This window comes from Salminus brasiliensis, chromosome 6 (assembly GCF_030463535.1).
Source record: "Salminus brasiliensis chromosome 6, fSalBra1.hap2, whole genome shotgun sequence".
NCBI lineage: Eukaryota > Metazoa > Chordata > Actinopteri > Characiformes > Bryconidae > Salminus > Salminus brasiliensis.
Genome location: NC_132883.1, coordinates 36,940,884 through 36,958,743, shown reverse-complemented (window position 1 = coordinate 36,958,743; position 17,860 = coordinate 36,940,884). Strand labels below are relative to the sequence as shown.

Genomic DNA, 17,860 nt, shown 5'->3' with positions numbered 1-17,860 from the left:
TGTGTTTGTGTGTGTGTATGCGAGTGTCCTCTTACCTCAGTGTGTCCTGCAAGTTGTTCCCTCGTGAAAGCGAGATTGACCGGAAGAAGCCCTGGACGGCAGGGACTGTGTAGAGCAGTAGAGTTTTGGACAGATCCTATACAATATAACACAAATGTACAGTCAAGTACAAATGGCTAGGAATTACAGCATTCCTAGAAAACATCACATACAGTGACAAGAAAACGCAAGTGAACCCTTTGGAATTACATGGATTTCGGCATTGATTACTAATAAAATGTGGTGTGCTGAAGTCAAGTTGTATGTTCCATGTCGTTTACTAGGCACACTGAGTAAACAGTTACAGTGCAGGCTAGAAAAAGTAAGTTCTCCAAGAGTTAACAAATCAGGACAGTTGCTTCTTTCCCTAGGAGTAGGCATCCTGCAAAGATCACTCCAAGAGAACAAAGGGAAATCCTGAACAAGGTGAGAAAGAACCCAAAGGAAACAGAATGCAAACTGCAGGACTGGTGTATTATGGATTCTATGGACAGAATGTAGTATTTTAGTATAAATGCATAATGTTACATTTGGAGGACAATGTTGTGTCTGCACAATAACACCAAAAATCTCAATTGTGAAGCACGGTGGAGGGGGGCAACTTTGCTGCCTCAGGGCCTGAACATCTTGTGATCATTCAGAAAACAATGAATTCAAAGACGTATGTGCGTATTTTCCACAACAGGAAACGTTGGATAGAGGCGATTGCTACTGAAGGGAAATTCTATGAGTTCATTCATTCACTTACTTTTTCTAGCCTGCACTGTAGATGCTTAAGCAATGTGCTAAATTAAAATACATGAACAGTATAACAACTGCTTGTGTGTTCTTAGTTTTAGTTAGACTGTGTTTGTCTAAAATTGTGATCAGACCACATTTTATTACTAATCAACACAGATATCCAGGTAATTCCATACACTGAGCTGCCAGGTTATCAAGATACAGCCAGAGATGTTCACAAGTCCAAAAAGTCCAGGTCAAGTCTCAGGTTAATATATTTTAACACACACAATAACATGCTGATGCATGTAGATACAAGCTGAATGTTCTAATAAACTTTCATCACAGTGTAAATCATAAAAATGAATATGAACCTTTGGCGTAAGCTGAACTGGAAGTTTTCCTAAACAATCAGTTTTCACGTTAGAGAGCAAGGACACAGCACATGAAGTTATCGGGCTACATAGTGTTCTTTTGAAAGAGGATGTGGAAATGAAGCCAAAGCCATTAGCATCTGTTCAGCATTATGCAGATGATAGTGTACACATCTCACTTTACTATGTAATTTCCTGCCAAAACGTACCAGCATTAAATACAACCCCTGCCTACATGGTGTATAAATCAGTACACGTAGGCCTGCAGTGAACGAGTGCAAAAACATGAATACAAAAATAACTGAACGTTCCTGGGAACCGGCATGAATGAATTCATTACCACCAGTGCCAAACTACAAGTCACTTAAGCCACATAAGCATTTACGGGTGACATACTTCTTTGAGAACCTCAACTGTAACGCCATGTCCTGACAGCAAGTGTGTGTGTAAATGTAGTGATGTAGTACTGGGTTCTTAATGCCTACACTTGACATGTTAATACATTTTACATTTAACACATACACATGCAATTTTAGCATCTTAGAGCAGATACCAACAACAACAACAAAAAAGACCTGGCATTACTAACAAACCTCCAGTACTCCAGAAGAGTCTCACAGTTTAATTTCAGTTAACATGCTAGAGGAATGGTCATCCAGCTCTCATGGTCATTTGTTTTGCCTCCTTTATTTTTGGCTACTGTTTGAAGAAAGGCTTGAAGGCTCACTGCTTAACCAGATGATTTTTTTGATGGTGAAGATCAGCACATTGTAACGTGAAATGTGACACAGCGCAAACAGAAGCAGGCGTCCATCGAAAACAGAAAGTCATTTCCTGACTAGAATGTGCTTGTACTGTCATTACACACCTTATATACTTATTCCAGCTGGAATATGCCAAGAGAAGATTGCATTGCATTGTATAAAATGACACTCCGCACCTAAGACCAGGAACTCATTATTATTGGTTTGCTTTCATGCAAGAATTCCATACAAACCATGGACTGGGAGTGCAACTTAATGTCACTTTTTGTGGGCATTTTTTTAAAACTGTAGGGTCTAGGTTTTATCCATTTATCGCTTTTCCTTATTTTTTACTGGATGTAAACACTCAAGCAGCAAAGAACTTGCTTCAGGAGTCACAGTGCCGGAGCACCAGCAAATGTTCTCATAGGAGGTTTTTAGCCATGCAGGCGACAAGTCAAATCAATCGCGCAACCCTATACGCGGTGCTGAAGCGAACCCCAAACCAGATTTTTGGATGGGTTCTCTGGACCGCTCCCTGGCTCAAAATCAGCTTTCACACCAAACGCACCAAAATACACAGTTAAACATCTATGTTGATTCACTTTATGTTGTGTTACAAGTATGTATGTGATATTTCAGGCCAGATTTGTACTGAATCTGACATCCCCCACCAGGTCAAATCCAGCATTTTCTGTTGGTCACTGAATCTGTGCTACTCCTACTAAGATATTATGAAGTCAATAGCTCAATCATAAGCCAAATGTTCGAAGGATATAACTCATGAGTACTTGTGCCATGCTTTCTAAGGCTCACCTCGTTGACCTTCTTCTGACCTGGAGAAGGTACTGGACTGTGGTCAGCGCTGTCAGCCTCGCTGTCGCTGTTGCTAGCCTCGCTGTTAGCACTGGCCCCGCTAGCACCGCTGGCATGCCGGAGCTTCTTCTTCTCATCACGGCCCTGGTTCTGATGCTTGTAGTGGAGCACCGCCTCAAAGTTCATGACTGCCCAGGCGTGCCAGGCCTACAGGGGTCACAAATCAGAACAATAGAAAGGGTTTTGAGGAATACTCAATTACTCAGTTACTATAGGTGATATTTTAGATTTATTAAGAACATGGTTCTATTTTATTTGACTTGCTTATCTCTCACAGTTTACAGAAGAAATTTTGTGGGAAGTGCAGATGTGAGATATGGATTTGAAGGAGGAGGTTGTAGCATACAACCCCCAGAACCCAGTGAAGTGGAGGCCACTGTTCATGAGGAATGGGTTCATATTCCTCAGGAACGCTGCCAGAAACTGTTGCCTGGCTATCCATCTCGTTTGTAACAGGTCAGAACATCAAGGGTGCGCTACTAAGCAGTAAATACGCTGGTCATGAAGGTTGAATAATCATGAGACTGCAGCAGTCATTAAAAGTGTGTTGAGTTTGAAGAAAGCACTTGTTCTATTAGTTGTGTTCTATTAGCAGTTATTTAAATTGGTCTCAGCTGAAAGTGGTTGGATAGAACTGTATGCACTTAAGATTTCTCCATCTTTGACGTGCAGTATTGTCTTACACTGCTGATGCTGTTGATAGCTGTTCCATTCTCAGTGTTTTCATCTCTGGTTTTTGTTATTCGTGAATATTCCTTTGGTTTCTTTAGTGTTTATTTAAGTATGTACTTAACAGCTCTCATTAGCTCTATGGACATTGTGTTGGACTTTCTTAAGAGCAACAACAAAGCCAACTGGCACTTGCATCCTGCCTCCTTGCCTCATGTTAAAATTTTCAACAGTTATCCACAATAGAGAACAACAGAAGCAAGCATATAGATGCTGGATGTACCAAGAATTTTCACTGCAATCAATCTGAGTTGTATTTTTTATTTTTAGCATTATTTTACTTGAGTGAGGGTTAAGGTAACTTACTAATCATTTTGAACATTTTGTTCGGTCACATATTTCCTTTTGTAATTATGTAATTCCAGTGTAAAGAAAGTTGTTTCTTTATGACTACGCTCTTAAAAATGAAGATGATACAACAAAAGGTTTTTCAGGGATGCCATAGAAGAACCACTTTGGGTTCCATTAAGAAACTACCTTGTTTGTAAAAGTGATCTGTAAGTGTGAACCTTTCAAAGACTTGGTTCGACGTACAGGTTCTTCACATTCACACTCTTTACATCTCCTATTTGGACATGGAACCAAAAGTGGTTCTTCTATGGCATCACCAGGGTTGGGTACTGAAGTCGGGTTGGGAATTACATCAGGACTTTTAATAAAGGACATTATATATTTTTATTATTATGATTATTATAAAAGTAAAACGTACTGTTGTTTTATCATTTTACCACAAGAGTAGGAGTAACCCGATGCTAAGCCCAATCAGACGTAAGATAAACCTGCTGACAGGTTCCTTCTGAACCCCTTCTACTGTTCCAAACCACATAATACACCAAAGCCTAAGTGACAGGTGAACAAATGTGCAGTAGGCTTGGATATGTGATGGATACAAACCGAACTAAACTCTGGAGTTAAAAAAGAACGTGTCGGGAGCGCTGACACTCTCATCCGCAATAAAAAGGGCTGCAGCAATGTTATCAGCCATGGTGAGGAAAATACAAGCTCCCTCTGGCGCCTTCTCTTGCTCACACAGAACAGTGTGTTTGGGAACAGCAGCTGGCCAGCTAGTGTGAAAAGCACGAGGCAAGCACCTGCGGCCAAGCAGGGGCCAAACAAGACTGAACGTTCAGTTCAGATTAGGGAACACCACCCTCTGGTTTAGGGATGCCTTCAGCTAAACAGAGGTGGCGAGGTGGAATGTGGTGTTAAGAAAAAAGAAAAAAAAAGGCTTGTAACTCTAGATCACATTTGTGAGCACTTTCTTAGTTTTGCACTGGAGTTATAAGGTTGATGTATCTGATACATAATGAAAAGCTTGAACGTATCGCTATCTATAATAACGAGCAACAGTACAGACAACATTCAGGTTAGAACGGTGTGTTAGAAGGTTTGAGGCCAGTATGCAATAATCGTAGAACATCTTGTTTAAAAGAGAAGCAAAATCTGGACCCCAAACATGCCCTGGTTAATTAAATGCATATGAAGTGGGGAAGCTCACCTTGTACCAGTTGCGGTCATGCTCGGTGGAGTGACTGTAGTACTGAAGCACTTTAGGAATGGTGCTTTCATTGATTCCCTGAAGACTCAGCTGCCATTCACCGAGCTTCAAGAAACACCTGCACAGAGAAAAGAACAGGGTGATGAGAGGGAGAGCAAAGGGAATGGGAGTGGAGTAGTGTTAAGTGGAAGCATCTTATCTCAGACTCGAGAACCACTAAGTCACATTTACATTAAAATCTCCTCTCCAACACAAGACAGCGGTGTTTAAACTTGTAGTTTGGTTCTCTAGGCCGGGACCAAGCAAGTAAATTATACATAAACCTGGTTTGCTTTGCGTGCATACTAACATTTTTGCAAGCAAACTAAAATTTGGAGGGGGTGGGGGGGGTGGGGGTGACGCATGTATGACAAAAGGCTGTAGAGGTCTGCACAAGGTATGTGATCCACACAACATAAAATGTAACTCCTGGCTTACTTAACCATGTCATCTTGATATCAGTTTTAAACCACATTTATAATAATGTACACACACTAATTTGTTTATTACCACAGAACAATGTATGTTAAAGCTGTAAAATATAACCTTACTGTGGCTGCATCCCAACACGCACACGTCTGTCCTTTACTGAGGCAAATACACTTCCAATGGTGAGTACTTTAAAACACTATGTAGTGTAGTAGAGTGTGGTTTGGGACATAGCCCTACTAAACTAAAGCATCAGGCAGAGCAAGTTAAAGCATTTCAAACTGTAACAGGCAGGACGAAACCACATGAACAGGTGGGTCGTGGGCCGTCTGTAAACGCACTCTGTGTGGTTCGTTTGAAGCATGAACACAAAACGAACCACACCGAGTGCGTTTACAGACGGCCCACGACCCACCTGCTCATGTGGTCTTGTCCTGCTTGTTACAGTTCGAAAGACAGTGTTCAAACTCACTCTAACGAAGCACACTAGCAGAGAAATTGCACCAGGGTTCGTTTAAATTTGAACCAAAGTTAACACGTATAAACACATTCTTCAAAAGAAAGGCGCCACAAAAGGTCCCTTGATTGATGCCACAGAAGAACCGCTTTTGGTTCCTTAAAGAACCATATTTAAATTGATAAAGAACTTTCACATCCACTTTTGTAGACACTGAAAGGGTTCGTCACATGCACATCTCTTTACAAAATGGTTCTTTCTAGAAGCAAAAAGGGTTCTTTTATGGTGCAGTTTAAAGAATCCTTTGTAGCAGCTTTATTTTTGGTAAGCATGTATAAACTGCAGTCCTGCCGGAGCCTCCATTTATCTAAGACTCTACATCATCCACTCTAAACTGGTCTCTATTCAAGTAAACTGACTTTTGCTTCAATAGCCATACTGTACTCTGAGAAAGCTCTTACTTGTGACCACAAGCCAGTCATGGTAATAGGCAATGCTTCAAGAACCCTGAAAATAAATGAATGCAGTATAATACAGCAGTTGTACAGACTTAGACCAAGCGACTGTATAAACAGCATAATAATAAGTAGATGCAGAAGTTATTTGAACCCTTTCACAAGTAAATTCTGGCTACCTGTAATGGTCCACCCAGCGTGAGCTCCTTTTCTGTAACTTCTGCACCCTTGGAATGGAAAATTCCTGCATTTTAAGGATGCGCTGTATGTTGTGGAAAGGCTAATTAGTAGATCGATTTTGATAAATCAGTTAAATTAAAGCTGCTCGTTGCATCACTTTGGAAGCTGAACGTTCAGACGGTGGGACTGTACTTGTGAAAGGGTTACACAATTTTTCCATTTGTCCATTCTAAAACATTTTTTATTGCAAGTTTTCTTTGTAAACATAATTCTAGTTGTGTCATAACATATTTCTGTCATCTGCCACACTGTTAAGTGAACATTTCCATTCTTTCTTCCATAACACCAGCGAGTCTGTTCACTTGACATCTTCTGGAAACGTCCGATTGATTCATCTGCTCAGTGTTATACTTTATGTAAGTTGACGCAGGTTTAGATGAAAACTGCCAAAGCGATCCAGGAGTAACTCAAGTCTGACTTAATTTACAGTCAAGAACTGTGTGGGAATGGAAGAAAAAAGAAAAGAAAAAAAAATCCCAAAACTCACTCACTGACGGAAATAAACTGTTCTAAATGCATTCTATAAAACCGGATTTGTCATCTTTGGATGTTGTTCCAGACTAGATGGCGTAGAAGCGGCTAAAAGCTTCTGAGATGCTCGTTTCAATCACATGTACAGTGAAGCACTGTCACCATGCCAAACCCATTCACGTTTGCCCGCTCCCTTTGCCATAAATCTAGCGGTTGCTGGCGTAGGGCGCAGTCAGGCAAGTTTTGTTTACCTTAGCTCAGGCTAAAGGCACGGGGAGTGACCCGCCTGCCATCCCCGTGCGACTGAGTGGCTCTGGCTGTAAAAGCCGAAGCCAGCCAAGTGGCCATATCCACTGTGATGTGCTGCCTGCTGCGGCAAACCACGATGAGCACATAATAGCGTGAAGTGTTGCGTAATTTCATCTGAGTCACATATAAGTTGGAATCTCATACAGACCTACTGCAAATTAAAGGATTTTTTTGGCGAGGAAATCCAGTTTCCACCAATTCCCATTTACCCCAAATGTAATCATTGAGTCAAAGCAAGTTTGATTTTTTGGTTTTGAACTGGAACGATGATGCAAATGTAATTAACATGTAATGGAAAGTAAATACACTGTTTGGGCTTTCAGATGATTGATATTGCTATTTTAGGTAGTTACACAGTGCAGCAATGGAGTGGCAGTGACATTTTTGAAGCTGTTATTTAAAATTTTGGTATTTTGGTATGTTCAGGAAATGTCAGCTTAATTCATCTACTCAATGTTCCACTAATGCTTTATACTTCTTGACGCAGGTTTAGAAGAAAACTGCCAAAGTGATTCAAGAGTCACTCAGCTCTGACTTTATTTACAGTCCAGAAATGTGTGGGAATGATTTAAACAATGAGGAAAAAAGAACAATCCCACGGACTGAAGGAAAGAAAATGCTCTAAATGAATTCTATACAGCTGGACTCGTCACCCTTGGAAAACGTACTCTACCGGGAGAGCTTGTGTGTAAATGAATGGCGAAACACTGTTGGGAAAGTCAATCAGGTGAAGATTGCTAAAATAGTTTAAAATATTTAATATTTAATGTATATTCTACCCATAATTCTAGAGAGATGCAGCTGAGCTATACTCTACTTTGGGCTGTATCTGTGCAAAGGTGAAGTATCATAGCAATTCTGTGTCTGTGCAATGCATGGACACACGAGAAGACTGCTAAACATTCCTGAGAAGACCATACAGTGGGAACCAGGTGTGCACCATTCCCAGACACCCATCATTGATGACCTACTTTTAGGTGAAAGTACAGCAGAACGGTGTCTGAGGAGGAGGTGCAGAAGCTTATCAATCTCATGTTTTCTCCCAGTCAAATTCCAGGAATACTGCAAAGGCTCCAAGCTATAGTAATGACATGAATGAGCAACTCCTGGCCACATCCCTGCAGCTCCCATGATCTCATCCATAATGTATTAGTCAACTGGTGTTGCGTTAATGTGACAAATGTAGCGTCAGCTGAGACAGCTAGAGCGCAACACTTCATTAAGAGGTAGGCGGCTTGTGAATTCATGGGAATGAAAACAGCACAATCTGTATTCGCCTTCTCTGGAAAAACAGCCATACTCAATCACAAAATCTTTTTTTTTTTTGATCAGACTAGACAAGTTTCTTTTTACTTTTGCACTGAGCAATGAAACGTATACAGCCAACAAGTAGGAATATCATAAGAACTGATACTTTGGTACCAAATCGATATCAATAGAATCAAATCGATTTCCATGGTGGAAAACCAAAAAAACACCAAAAACTAAAGCAACCAAGACTACCGCAGCCATCAATGATAAGCAACACTGTGATTTTTTCTGGAACTGATGGGGGCAACATAATAAGCCTACATGTGTAGGGAAGAAAAAGAAGGACGGTAACCATAACAACAACATGGCACAATAGCGTAGGGAGTGGATGAAACAGTTTCGCAGGAACTAAGCACCTTAGAGACAGACATCCAGATCTGTATTCAGTTCATAAGCAGAAATGTTCCCGTTATTGTTTATGAATTGCGTTCAGAAAGGCAAACATGCACTTGTTTAGGCTAATATTGCAAAGTCTCATAGCCTGTGATATTTGGGATTTTTTCCAAATATGTTAAGATGAAAATACATGTATTTTATGCAATGGAGGCATCTGCATCTGCCAAAACCAACAGTAGCAGCTAGGAAAAGCCGGAAAGTCTGCACACCCTTTTCACTTTCTCCACGTTCTATTATGTTACAGACTTATTCTACAATAGAGCGAGTTCATTTCTTGCCACAAAATAGTGATATGTGCTAATATATAAAAAATCTAAATGTAAAATATCATATGTACACAAGTGTGCACACACTTTGATATGACACTCAAAAGTGATTTGAGGTGCATTTTGTTTCTATTGATACTGCTTGAGGTGTTCTTGACAACTTGGAGTCCACCTATGGTAAATTCAATTGATTGGGCATAACTGGGGCTTGCCAACACCCTCCTACATAAGATCCCACAGCCGTGGGGTCAAAGGAATTCTCTGCAGACCTCAGAAACAGAATTGTGTCAAGGCATAGATCTGGAGAAGAGTACAGAAAAAGTGCTGCAGCTTTACAGGGCACAGTGGCCACCATCATTCTTAAATTGAAGAAGTTTGAAAGCACCAAGAATCTTCCTAGACCTGGCTACCTAGCCAAACTGAGCGAACCCGAGGGTCAATCCGAGCTTCCCATCTGGAGGAAACCAGGCACCGCTCATCACCTGATTAATGCCATCCTTACAGTGAAGCATTAAGGTGGCATCATCATGATATGGGCATGCTTTTCAGCAGCGGGACAGCGGGGGGCGTCTAGTCCTGATGGAGGGAATGATGAAAAGGAAAAGAAGAAAACCAGCTCCAGAGGGCTCTAGACCTCTGATTGGGCAAAGGTTTACCTTCAAACATGACAACAACCTGAAGCACAGAGAGGACAAAGAAGTGGCTTTAGAGAAAGTATGTGAATGTCCTTGAGTGGCCCAGCCAGAGCCCAGACCTGAATCCAACTGAACATCTGTGGAAGGAGCTGAAAAAAGGCTGTGTACCCCACACTCCCCATCCAACCTAAAGGAGCATACAAGGATATACCAAGAGGAATGGGCAAATATGGCCAGAAACAAGTATGCAAAGCTTGTAGCTTCTTTCTCAAGACGCCTTGAAGCTGAAATAGCTGTCATACGTGCATCAACCCAGGCAATGGAACAATTAACTCTATCTATAATAAAACGTGGAGAAGGTAAAAGGAGTGTGCAGACTTTCTGGTTTTGTATATATATAAAATAGCATGTGGTTTGAGTCTATGACTTCCCTTACATGTTTAGAGCAAAAATAATAGTGATTTGACAACGTTCTTCGGATTGCGTGACCACAAATTCCTGGAAGGTCTGCCCTACCCCTTGCAAAACACACAAATTTAACTTTAACCAAACATTTTGGTTGACTGACTTCATTTGCATGGGATAAACTGGCTAAATCTGATTATGTTAAGTCCCTCTACAGGCCACCTGCCTCTGCATCATGGTAATGGAAAATGCTACGACACTGTGTCTCTGTCAATGTGTGGTTTCCTCAGCCATTACAGAGCATTCAAGCAACTTCCTTTTAGCTTTGATGTTAATGTTTCTGTCAGTTCCCTGAACAGTGCTATAGCGAGGGAATGGCTGTCCACGCCAAACATCTTGTCTTCACAAGTGAAGTACAGTCAAGTACAACAGAATGCACTCTGGAGCAGAGATAAGGGATTGGTGCCTCTAGGCTTGCATGCATGGGAAAGCATGAAAGGAGGCCGGTCATGCCAGAGCGTGTTAACGAGGGCTAGGAGGCAGCCTTCATTAGAACGCCAATGTCTTCACAAGCGGGCATAAGGTAGATGAGAGGGCAGCTCACTGGCATGCCCAGTGCACACACGTCAGAGCATAGGAACACAGCCAGGTCTGACTATGTTGAGCCAAGAAAGGAAAGAAAACACATACCATTCAGAATACTCCTCTATGACAATCTTTTCCACTGTTTATAATACAGTTCAAAACAATTCTAGAGGGCAAATGACCACTCTTGTCCGTTCAGACTGACAACACAAAGATCAAGCACAAAGGTGGACCATCTAGTGGTGCCCGACGACTGGTGCGACAGTTATCACACAGCTGGTATGGCAGATCAACTCTGAGTAACACTGAATAACGCAGATGGCAGGTGTCACCATGTCCCATATACAACATACTGCGCATCCCTAAAATCCATCTCTGTGATGCATGTGTGTAGCCTTGTATCTGCATTTTCTTTCCCCCCCATGTTTTGCGTTTTGACATAATTTAGATCTGGTTGTTTTTTACATTATGTAAATGTTCATGATGAATGGACCAATTGAAATGCTTCAAAATGACTTAGAATAAAACCTTTCCAATGACTTCAAGTTACAAAGGCTTTCCCCTTCTTCTGTGAAGTTGCCATTTAGTAGGTTTTTGTGTGACGATGCTTAGTAAACCAGTAGTGGTTTTACATCACTGTGTTCATTAAAACATCTCCAAAGCTCTCCCCATGGGAATCTTGTAGTATCTAGTCTCTAGCATCTAGTAATCATCCAACACCAGTGCTTAATGATGTTAAATCAGGTGAGCTGGTGATGGAACTGAACACATGCATGCTGTGCTGGCTAGAGGCATCCAGGAGAAATCTGGAACCAAGCTTGTTTGTTCATACTAGCAAAACCACATGTTGAGATAAATGCTTTCCAATGTGCTAATATGCTGAAATCTTCGGAACAGTACTGTTTATTGTTGTTGCTGTCACACAAAATGGCAACTTTACAAGAGGAGAAGAAGAAAGAAAAAAATCTTTCAATTGAGGTCGATGTAAACAGATTTTATACCAAGCAGAACTGTGCAATATGACATGAAATTTTGTTACTGTGATATGATCAGAAAAGTATCCATTGCCTATCATGGATATCATTAGTACTTAAAGAACGATGACTAACTGCACGTTTTATTACAGAGAGTGTTTAATTAGTCCTGTTTAATTGGTGCAGGGCAGCACCTTTGGAATACAAATTGCTGTACAAACTGTGAGATAGTATTTGAATAGCAGCTACCAATCCTATCTGCTACTACCGATGCATTTTTGGACTATATGTTGTGATAACTAAATATTATGCATCGTAAAAATGTCCACTGCTAATTGCCCACTGCTAATTTCATGTCATTTTGGAGCATTTTTATTGATTGAACTGAAATGTTGACACAATGTAAAGAACAACAGCCAGATTTTGTGGCAGATCATGTCCAAAAATAATAAAGCACAATTGTAGGCCTGGAATATTTTTCTCTTTTTTTCAAAAGAATGTTGTTTATTCCAACCCTTGATGTGCGAATAAAGATGATGATAATAATAATGGTGGTATTCCATATCTGTATGTGTGTGGTAGGCTGTGCTGACCTGGCCATGAGCTTGTGCAGCTCTTGCTTGTGCTGCTGGTCCTCAGCTGCGATGGCATGCTGTGCCTGCTGCTGCATGCCCTGCACAAAGTGCTGCATGTGCTGGAATGCATCAATCTGCAAGTGAGAAAGTGAGATGGTGAGAAAGACACAAGGAGGGAAAAGCAAACAAACATTTTGTGCCTTTATATAGGCCTTAATTCAACTCAAATGTAACCCAGAAGCAACTGAAGTTAGACTACATTTAATTATACGTATGATAACAGAAAGCATCATTAGCTGATGTAAAGAAAAGACTGTTTAAATGGACTGTGCTGGAGATTCCTACAGAACCTGCAGGAAGCACCACAGTAAGTTCTTGCATGCTAAAGTGGTGCTGGAACCCCAAACTAAAGGTTTCAAAGGCTCTCCAAGATTCCAAAAGTCTGGTTTCCCATGGAAGGGCCTAATGGCTTAGAGAACTGTGCGCTATGAATCTGACCGCAACACAACACACACACTGCACATTCCACACACTGAATTCCCATCTCGTGAAGTCTGGTGAATGGCGCACACAGTAGGAATACAAAGCGGTTTACAGCTCCAGAGGTGCTGTATATTCCAGTGCCTTTGAGGTAGCTGATGGAGATTGTCTCTCGGATTCTCTTTGAAAGTTTGGCCTTAGGATCAGCCCGTGATCCCCACCACCACCACTACTCTTAAAACAACATGTGTGCGCACACCACGCTGCCTAACACTTACGTAATCTCTAACAGACGTGACACTTCGCTAACGAGCCCTGCGACACAGGAGGCAAGGGTTTTTCCAAGTGTGGGGGAAAACAGGCAGGGAGGGAGGGATGAAGAGAGTGGGGAACGTTTGGACACACCACACTGGATCTACTTAGTGTTGCTAAAGACATTTTCATTTAAAAGCTGCTTAAATATCAACTTTTTATGTATATCTATAAAAAAGAGAAAAATACATATATTGAATCATATTGAAGAAGATATTGGCTAATTTAGCCACACTGTAGGGTTTTTCAGCATGAACTGCCCGTTAAAGGTCCTGCCACAACATGTCAATAGATTCAACTCAGGACTTGGACTAGGTGACTAGTCAGAGCCATCATTTGATCTTTTTCCAGCCATTCAGCAAAATATTCTGACAGAGAGCAAAATTCACGGTTCTGTCAATTACAGCAATTTGTAAGGGCCTTGAAGCAGCAAAGCTGCTTCTGGTGTTCTGGAATGCTTTACAGTGTTAGCTTTACACACAAAGTAAGTGGACCTTATCTACCTTATCTAGGTCCACAAGTCTTAACATGAGGCTGGGCGATATGGTAAAAATACTATATCACAATTTTTTGAGACAATATTTATCATGACATCACAGTAATCACAGACTAAAAACATCAGTAGCGACAGATTATTATAAGCTACTATTCAGATACTTTCCTGTATTGAATGCAGTGATTTTTATTCAGCATCTGCTGCTCTTTATCTAATTAAACCAGTCTAATTACACTGTTTGTAATAAAACCTGCAGCTGATCAGTGTTTATTAAGCACTAATAATATTGCGATGACAAAATTCATCACAATGTGATAAAATATAGCCATATTGCCCAGCTCTACCATAACATGTTGTTCTTGATTAGCAATGATTTTCTACTTGCTACTCCTCCATGGATACCATTTTGCCCAGTCTATTTTCAGTGGAATCACGAATGCTGAAGTTATCTGAGATGAGCAAAACCTACAGTTGCTACATAGCTGGGTTTGTGCTGTGCACTATAAAGAATTCTGAGTAAATAAAGGAGAAATTACTTCTCCACACAGGCAGAGAAGGTTTTTCAGTATCACTTGGTCCCTTACAGATGCTTTGCAGATACTCACCTGACATTCAACTAACGTTCACTTTCACTCTATTGACTCTAACTAAAGTTAAATGCAAACGAGTGTCTTTTGAATGTAACCCTACACCTAACCCTAAACCTAACCTTTCATTTCCTTTAAATCAACCCTAAAACCGTGGCTCCGGCCCGACAGTGTCAAAATAAAAGAACAATACTTTACAAAACTTAAACTGAACGTAAAAAATATTGTCTCTTTTTTTTTGCTGATCCGAAATGGGAAAGCTGATTTAGAAAACTCATTGAGTTTCTATTTATTCTATTGCTATTTTACATTTTGACAGGAAAAATAAATTAGAATTAAATGTATCTTTTTAATTAGGAGAGTTCAGTCATTTCTGAATCAGTTAATGTTCTTTACTGACTTCATTGTTAGTTAGCAAAATCATAAAACATCATCAAGCTAATAAATTAAAAGCCAAAAGCTACAAAAAAGTTTTTGGAGTAATTTAACGATTCACAAGCCAAAAAAATCTTTTTTTATATGGTTATATGGGTTATATGACTATCATAAAACTAATAAATGTTCTACTGTTCAAGCAGCACTGGCTGGCTTTCCAATGCTGGCTTTCATTCATTAATAAAATGATTAAAATAAACATTTAACCTTTCTGTTTCTAACAGTATTAGAATATTCAAGTTTGAGGTTGCAGTATTTGCAGTTCTTCCTAACAACCCTCAGGTGGTAGGTGGCAACCCGCAGGTGTCTCCAAGCTTTTGACTGGTACTTTGGGTCCGTTTGCATTGGACAACGCGTTAAATCATTAATCAGTGGAACACAAAAGACCCGTCAGAAAGGATGTGTTAAGGGATTACAAAGGATGAGCAGTAAAAAAAAACAATGGATAGAGTACAAAGGGACAAATGAATGGAAGAGTAAGGTAAGAGGTGAAGTCCAAGTGGCAGCTCTCCATCTTCCTCTTCCAATGCAATCCCTCCATCCCCCTTATGTAACACTTGTTTTGACATCGCCCTGAGCGACGTAACTCTCTCACAGCTGGCTGGAGGGGGAGAGATTCTTCACGTTCATTAAAGTCTCATTCGATTCAGTCACTTCCCTCTGATGCTCCACACTCAATGGACCTTTCAAAAGCTTCTCCACAGCTGCTTTAAACACATCATATCCATTATGTAAGGAGGGAAAAGCATGTGCAAAAATGCCACTCAAAAACCTGGTGGACCAAAACAGACTTCATAGCGTCAAGGTGCCAAACAGTGACCTTTCTGCTGGAAGACAGATGGCCATTGAGTAAGCAATGGGTAAGCCCTTGTATTCTCGAGTAACACAGCAAACATGCCTGGATGTACAAAGAGAGTTCCGCTTGCTAGCTGCAGTTCTTTCAGGGGATGAAAACAAACCTTTGAGACTTCATTGCCAAAAAGGCACGCCAAAGCAACACAAACCACCCAAAGCATACATCAAAACAAACGGCCGCTTTGTGGCTTTTCTTCAGCATTCACAGGCCATTCGTCGCAACCAATTCTGATCGGTCTTTAAAGATAAACAATAAACAAAGATATGTACCTTGCGGGCACTCTTCCACATGTACTTCATGTAGGCATAGGTCACATGAGGGTGAGCTGTTGGCAGAGGGTGGTCTAGCTGTTTGGATGGGTCCACACCGAGCAGCAGGACCAGGGTCTTATGGGCCAAAGCCTGAAGAGAGGAGAAAGAATTAGGTCTATTATATATACTAGCCGTTTAACATTGAAATTTGCAATTAAGTAAAACCAGTGTTGCTACAGACACATGTATAAACTGATTGCTAATATGACAATGACAGAAGCATGGAAGGTCCACAGTGGTGGGTCGATTGCTCTGTCCCACTTGTCTGAGTTGTCATTCCCCTCTGGCAATAATGGCCCGTAGGGCACCACTTTTATGGAGTTGGGAGGCACAACAGATACTATATGGTAAAAGGTTTTGGGACACCTGCTCATTTCTGCTTGTTTCTCACATCCTGCTTTGTCCAAGGAAGGTTTTCTATGAGATTTTGGAGCAGTGCTGTTAGGATTTGCATTCAGCGACAAGGTTAGGATGTGGGATGATCACCCCCCATCTCATCCCAAAAGCATTGGATGATGCACCATCATTCTAGAGGACACAGTTTCACTGCTCCACAGTGCAATGCTGGCTCAATGCTCTAGCCCATGCCTGACATTAAACATGGTGCCAACAGGTTCATGTTTATTTGCTTCAGGGAGTCCTACTCTATTGCTAATACTTCTCTACAGGAACTATAGAAGTTGCATGCACATTTGCACACCTGGATGCAACTTGACTAGAAGGGTGTCTATGTGTCTACAAAATTTGGGCATATATAGTGTACAACTTTAGGGTTGAGGTCAAGACATTGCAAGGCTGTGGGTGTTTGTGAATACTGTCCTGTTAAAACACCCAATTAGGAACAATTGTCATCCGTCTAGCTAATGGTTTGAGATGAAGAATTCTGAGGTAGTCCCCCTTCTAACTTGCTATGATATCCACAATTTCCTATACTCAATGTACCAGTTCTATTGGCAACAAAACAGCCCCATAGTCCCGTTACCATCATGCTTAACAGGTGGTACCTCAATTTTAATGTACTCGTCATAATATTTGCATAAAACAATAATAAGCTGGGTAACTGCTGGTCTCTGACCTGTGCTTTGATATTAAGTCAGTTCATTACTGGCATTACTACAGCATTTCCGTGATTACTTTCTGCAAGTATTTAGCTACATTTAGGAGCACTACGGTGAGCCAAACTCTGTAATAGACAGTGTTTGAGGAATCATCAGCTCCCTTAAGACATGTGGCTCCTGGACCACGGTCAACACTGCGCTTGAAACCAAGTCATCTACAAATAAACAACGCGACAAGCCAGCTACTGAGGTGGCCCTGACCCCACCATGAGATGCAGGTCCTCAGGAACACTGCAGACATTCTCTGTCTCTCTTTCATCCCCTCATCCATCGCAATCTTTCAGTGGCTCTTCTTCTCGGATGACAACCACTCTGTGATCAGCACTGCAGGCCTGAGCTGTGAGGTCACGTCTTGGCCTGGTCATGTGCTTCTATCGGGGTTGCAACTTAAAACAATGGCCGACATTTGAACTCACTGTAGATTTTCTTTAATCTGTTAGAATATTATAATATTTATGCTTAGTCAGGGAGTGTGCACATAAATACAGCCGCAGGTTTCAAGGAGCTAGGTCTTTTGAGGAAACCAATTGACTGCAGTTTTTGGTCATAGAACATAATTGAAAAAAGGTTGCTATGTTAAAATCCTGACCAGGAAAAAGCCGGCAGGGAGGCCTGGGGTAACAAAAAAAAACAACAACAAAAAAACAAAGAGAAACAAACAGAGAAGCTACAATACCAAAACAAACTGTATATGGGTGCAGTCAAACAAAAACCCTTGTATCTCCAAAATCACAGCTTT

At 41.0% G+C, this 17,860-nt stretch overlaps 1 protein-coding gene across 1 annotated transcript in view; it reads right to left on the bottom strand.

Moving 5' to 3' along the window:
* Nucleotides 1-17,860, bottom strand: part of mtor (mechanistic target of rapamycin kinase) — a 130,915-nt gene that overhangs the window by 11,644 nt on the left and 101,411 nt on the right. Inside the window, exons 36-40 of the mRNA XM_072682248.1 lie at nucleotides 15,962-16,093; nucleotides 12,545-12,660; nucleotides 4,980-5,097; nucleotides 2,693-2,899; nucleotides 36-136 (exon numbers count right to left, since the gene is read on the bottom strand). Coding sequence (XP_072538349.1) covers nucleotides 36-136; nucleotides 2,693-2,899; nucleotides 4,980-5,097; nucleotides 12,545-12,660; nucleotides 15,962-16,093 — 674 coding nt within the window. The remainder of the gene's footprint in view (nucleotides 1-35; nucleotides 137-2,692; nucleotides 2,900-4,979; nucleotides 5,098-12,544; nucleotides 12,661-15,961; nucleotides 16,094-17,860) is intronic.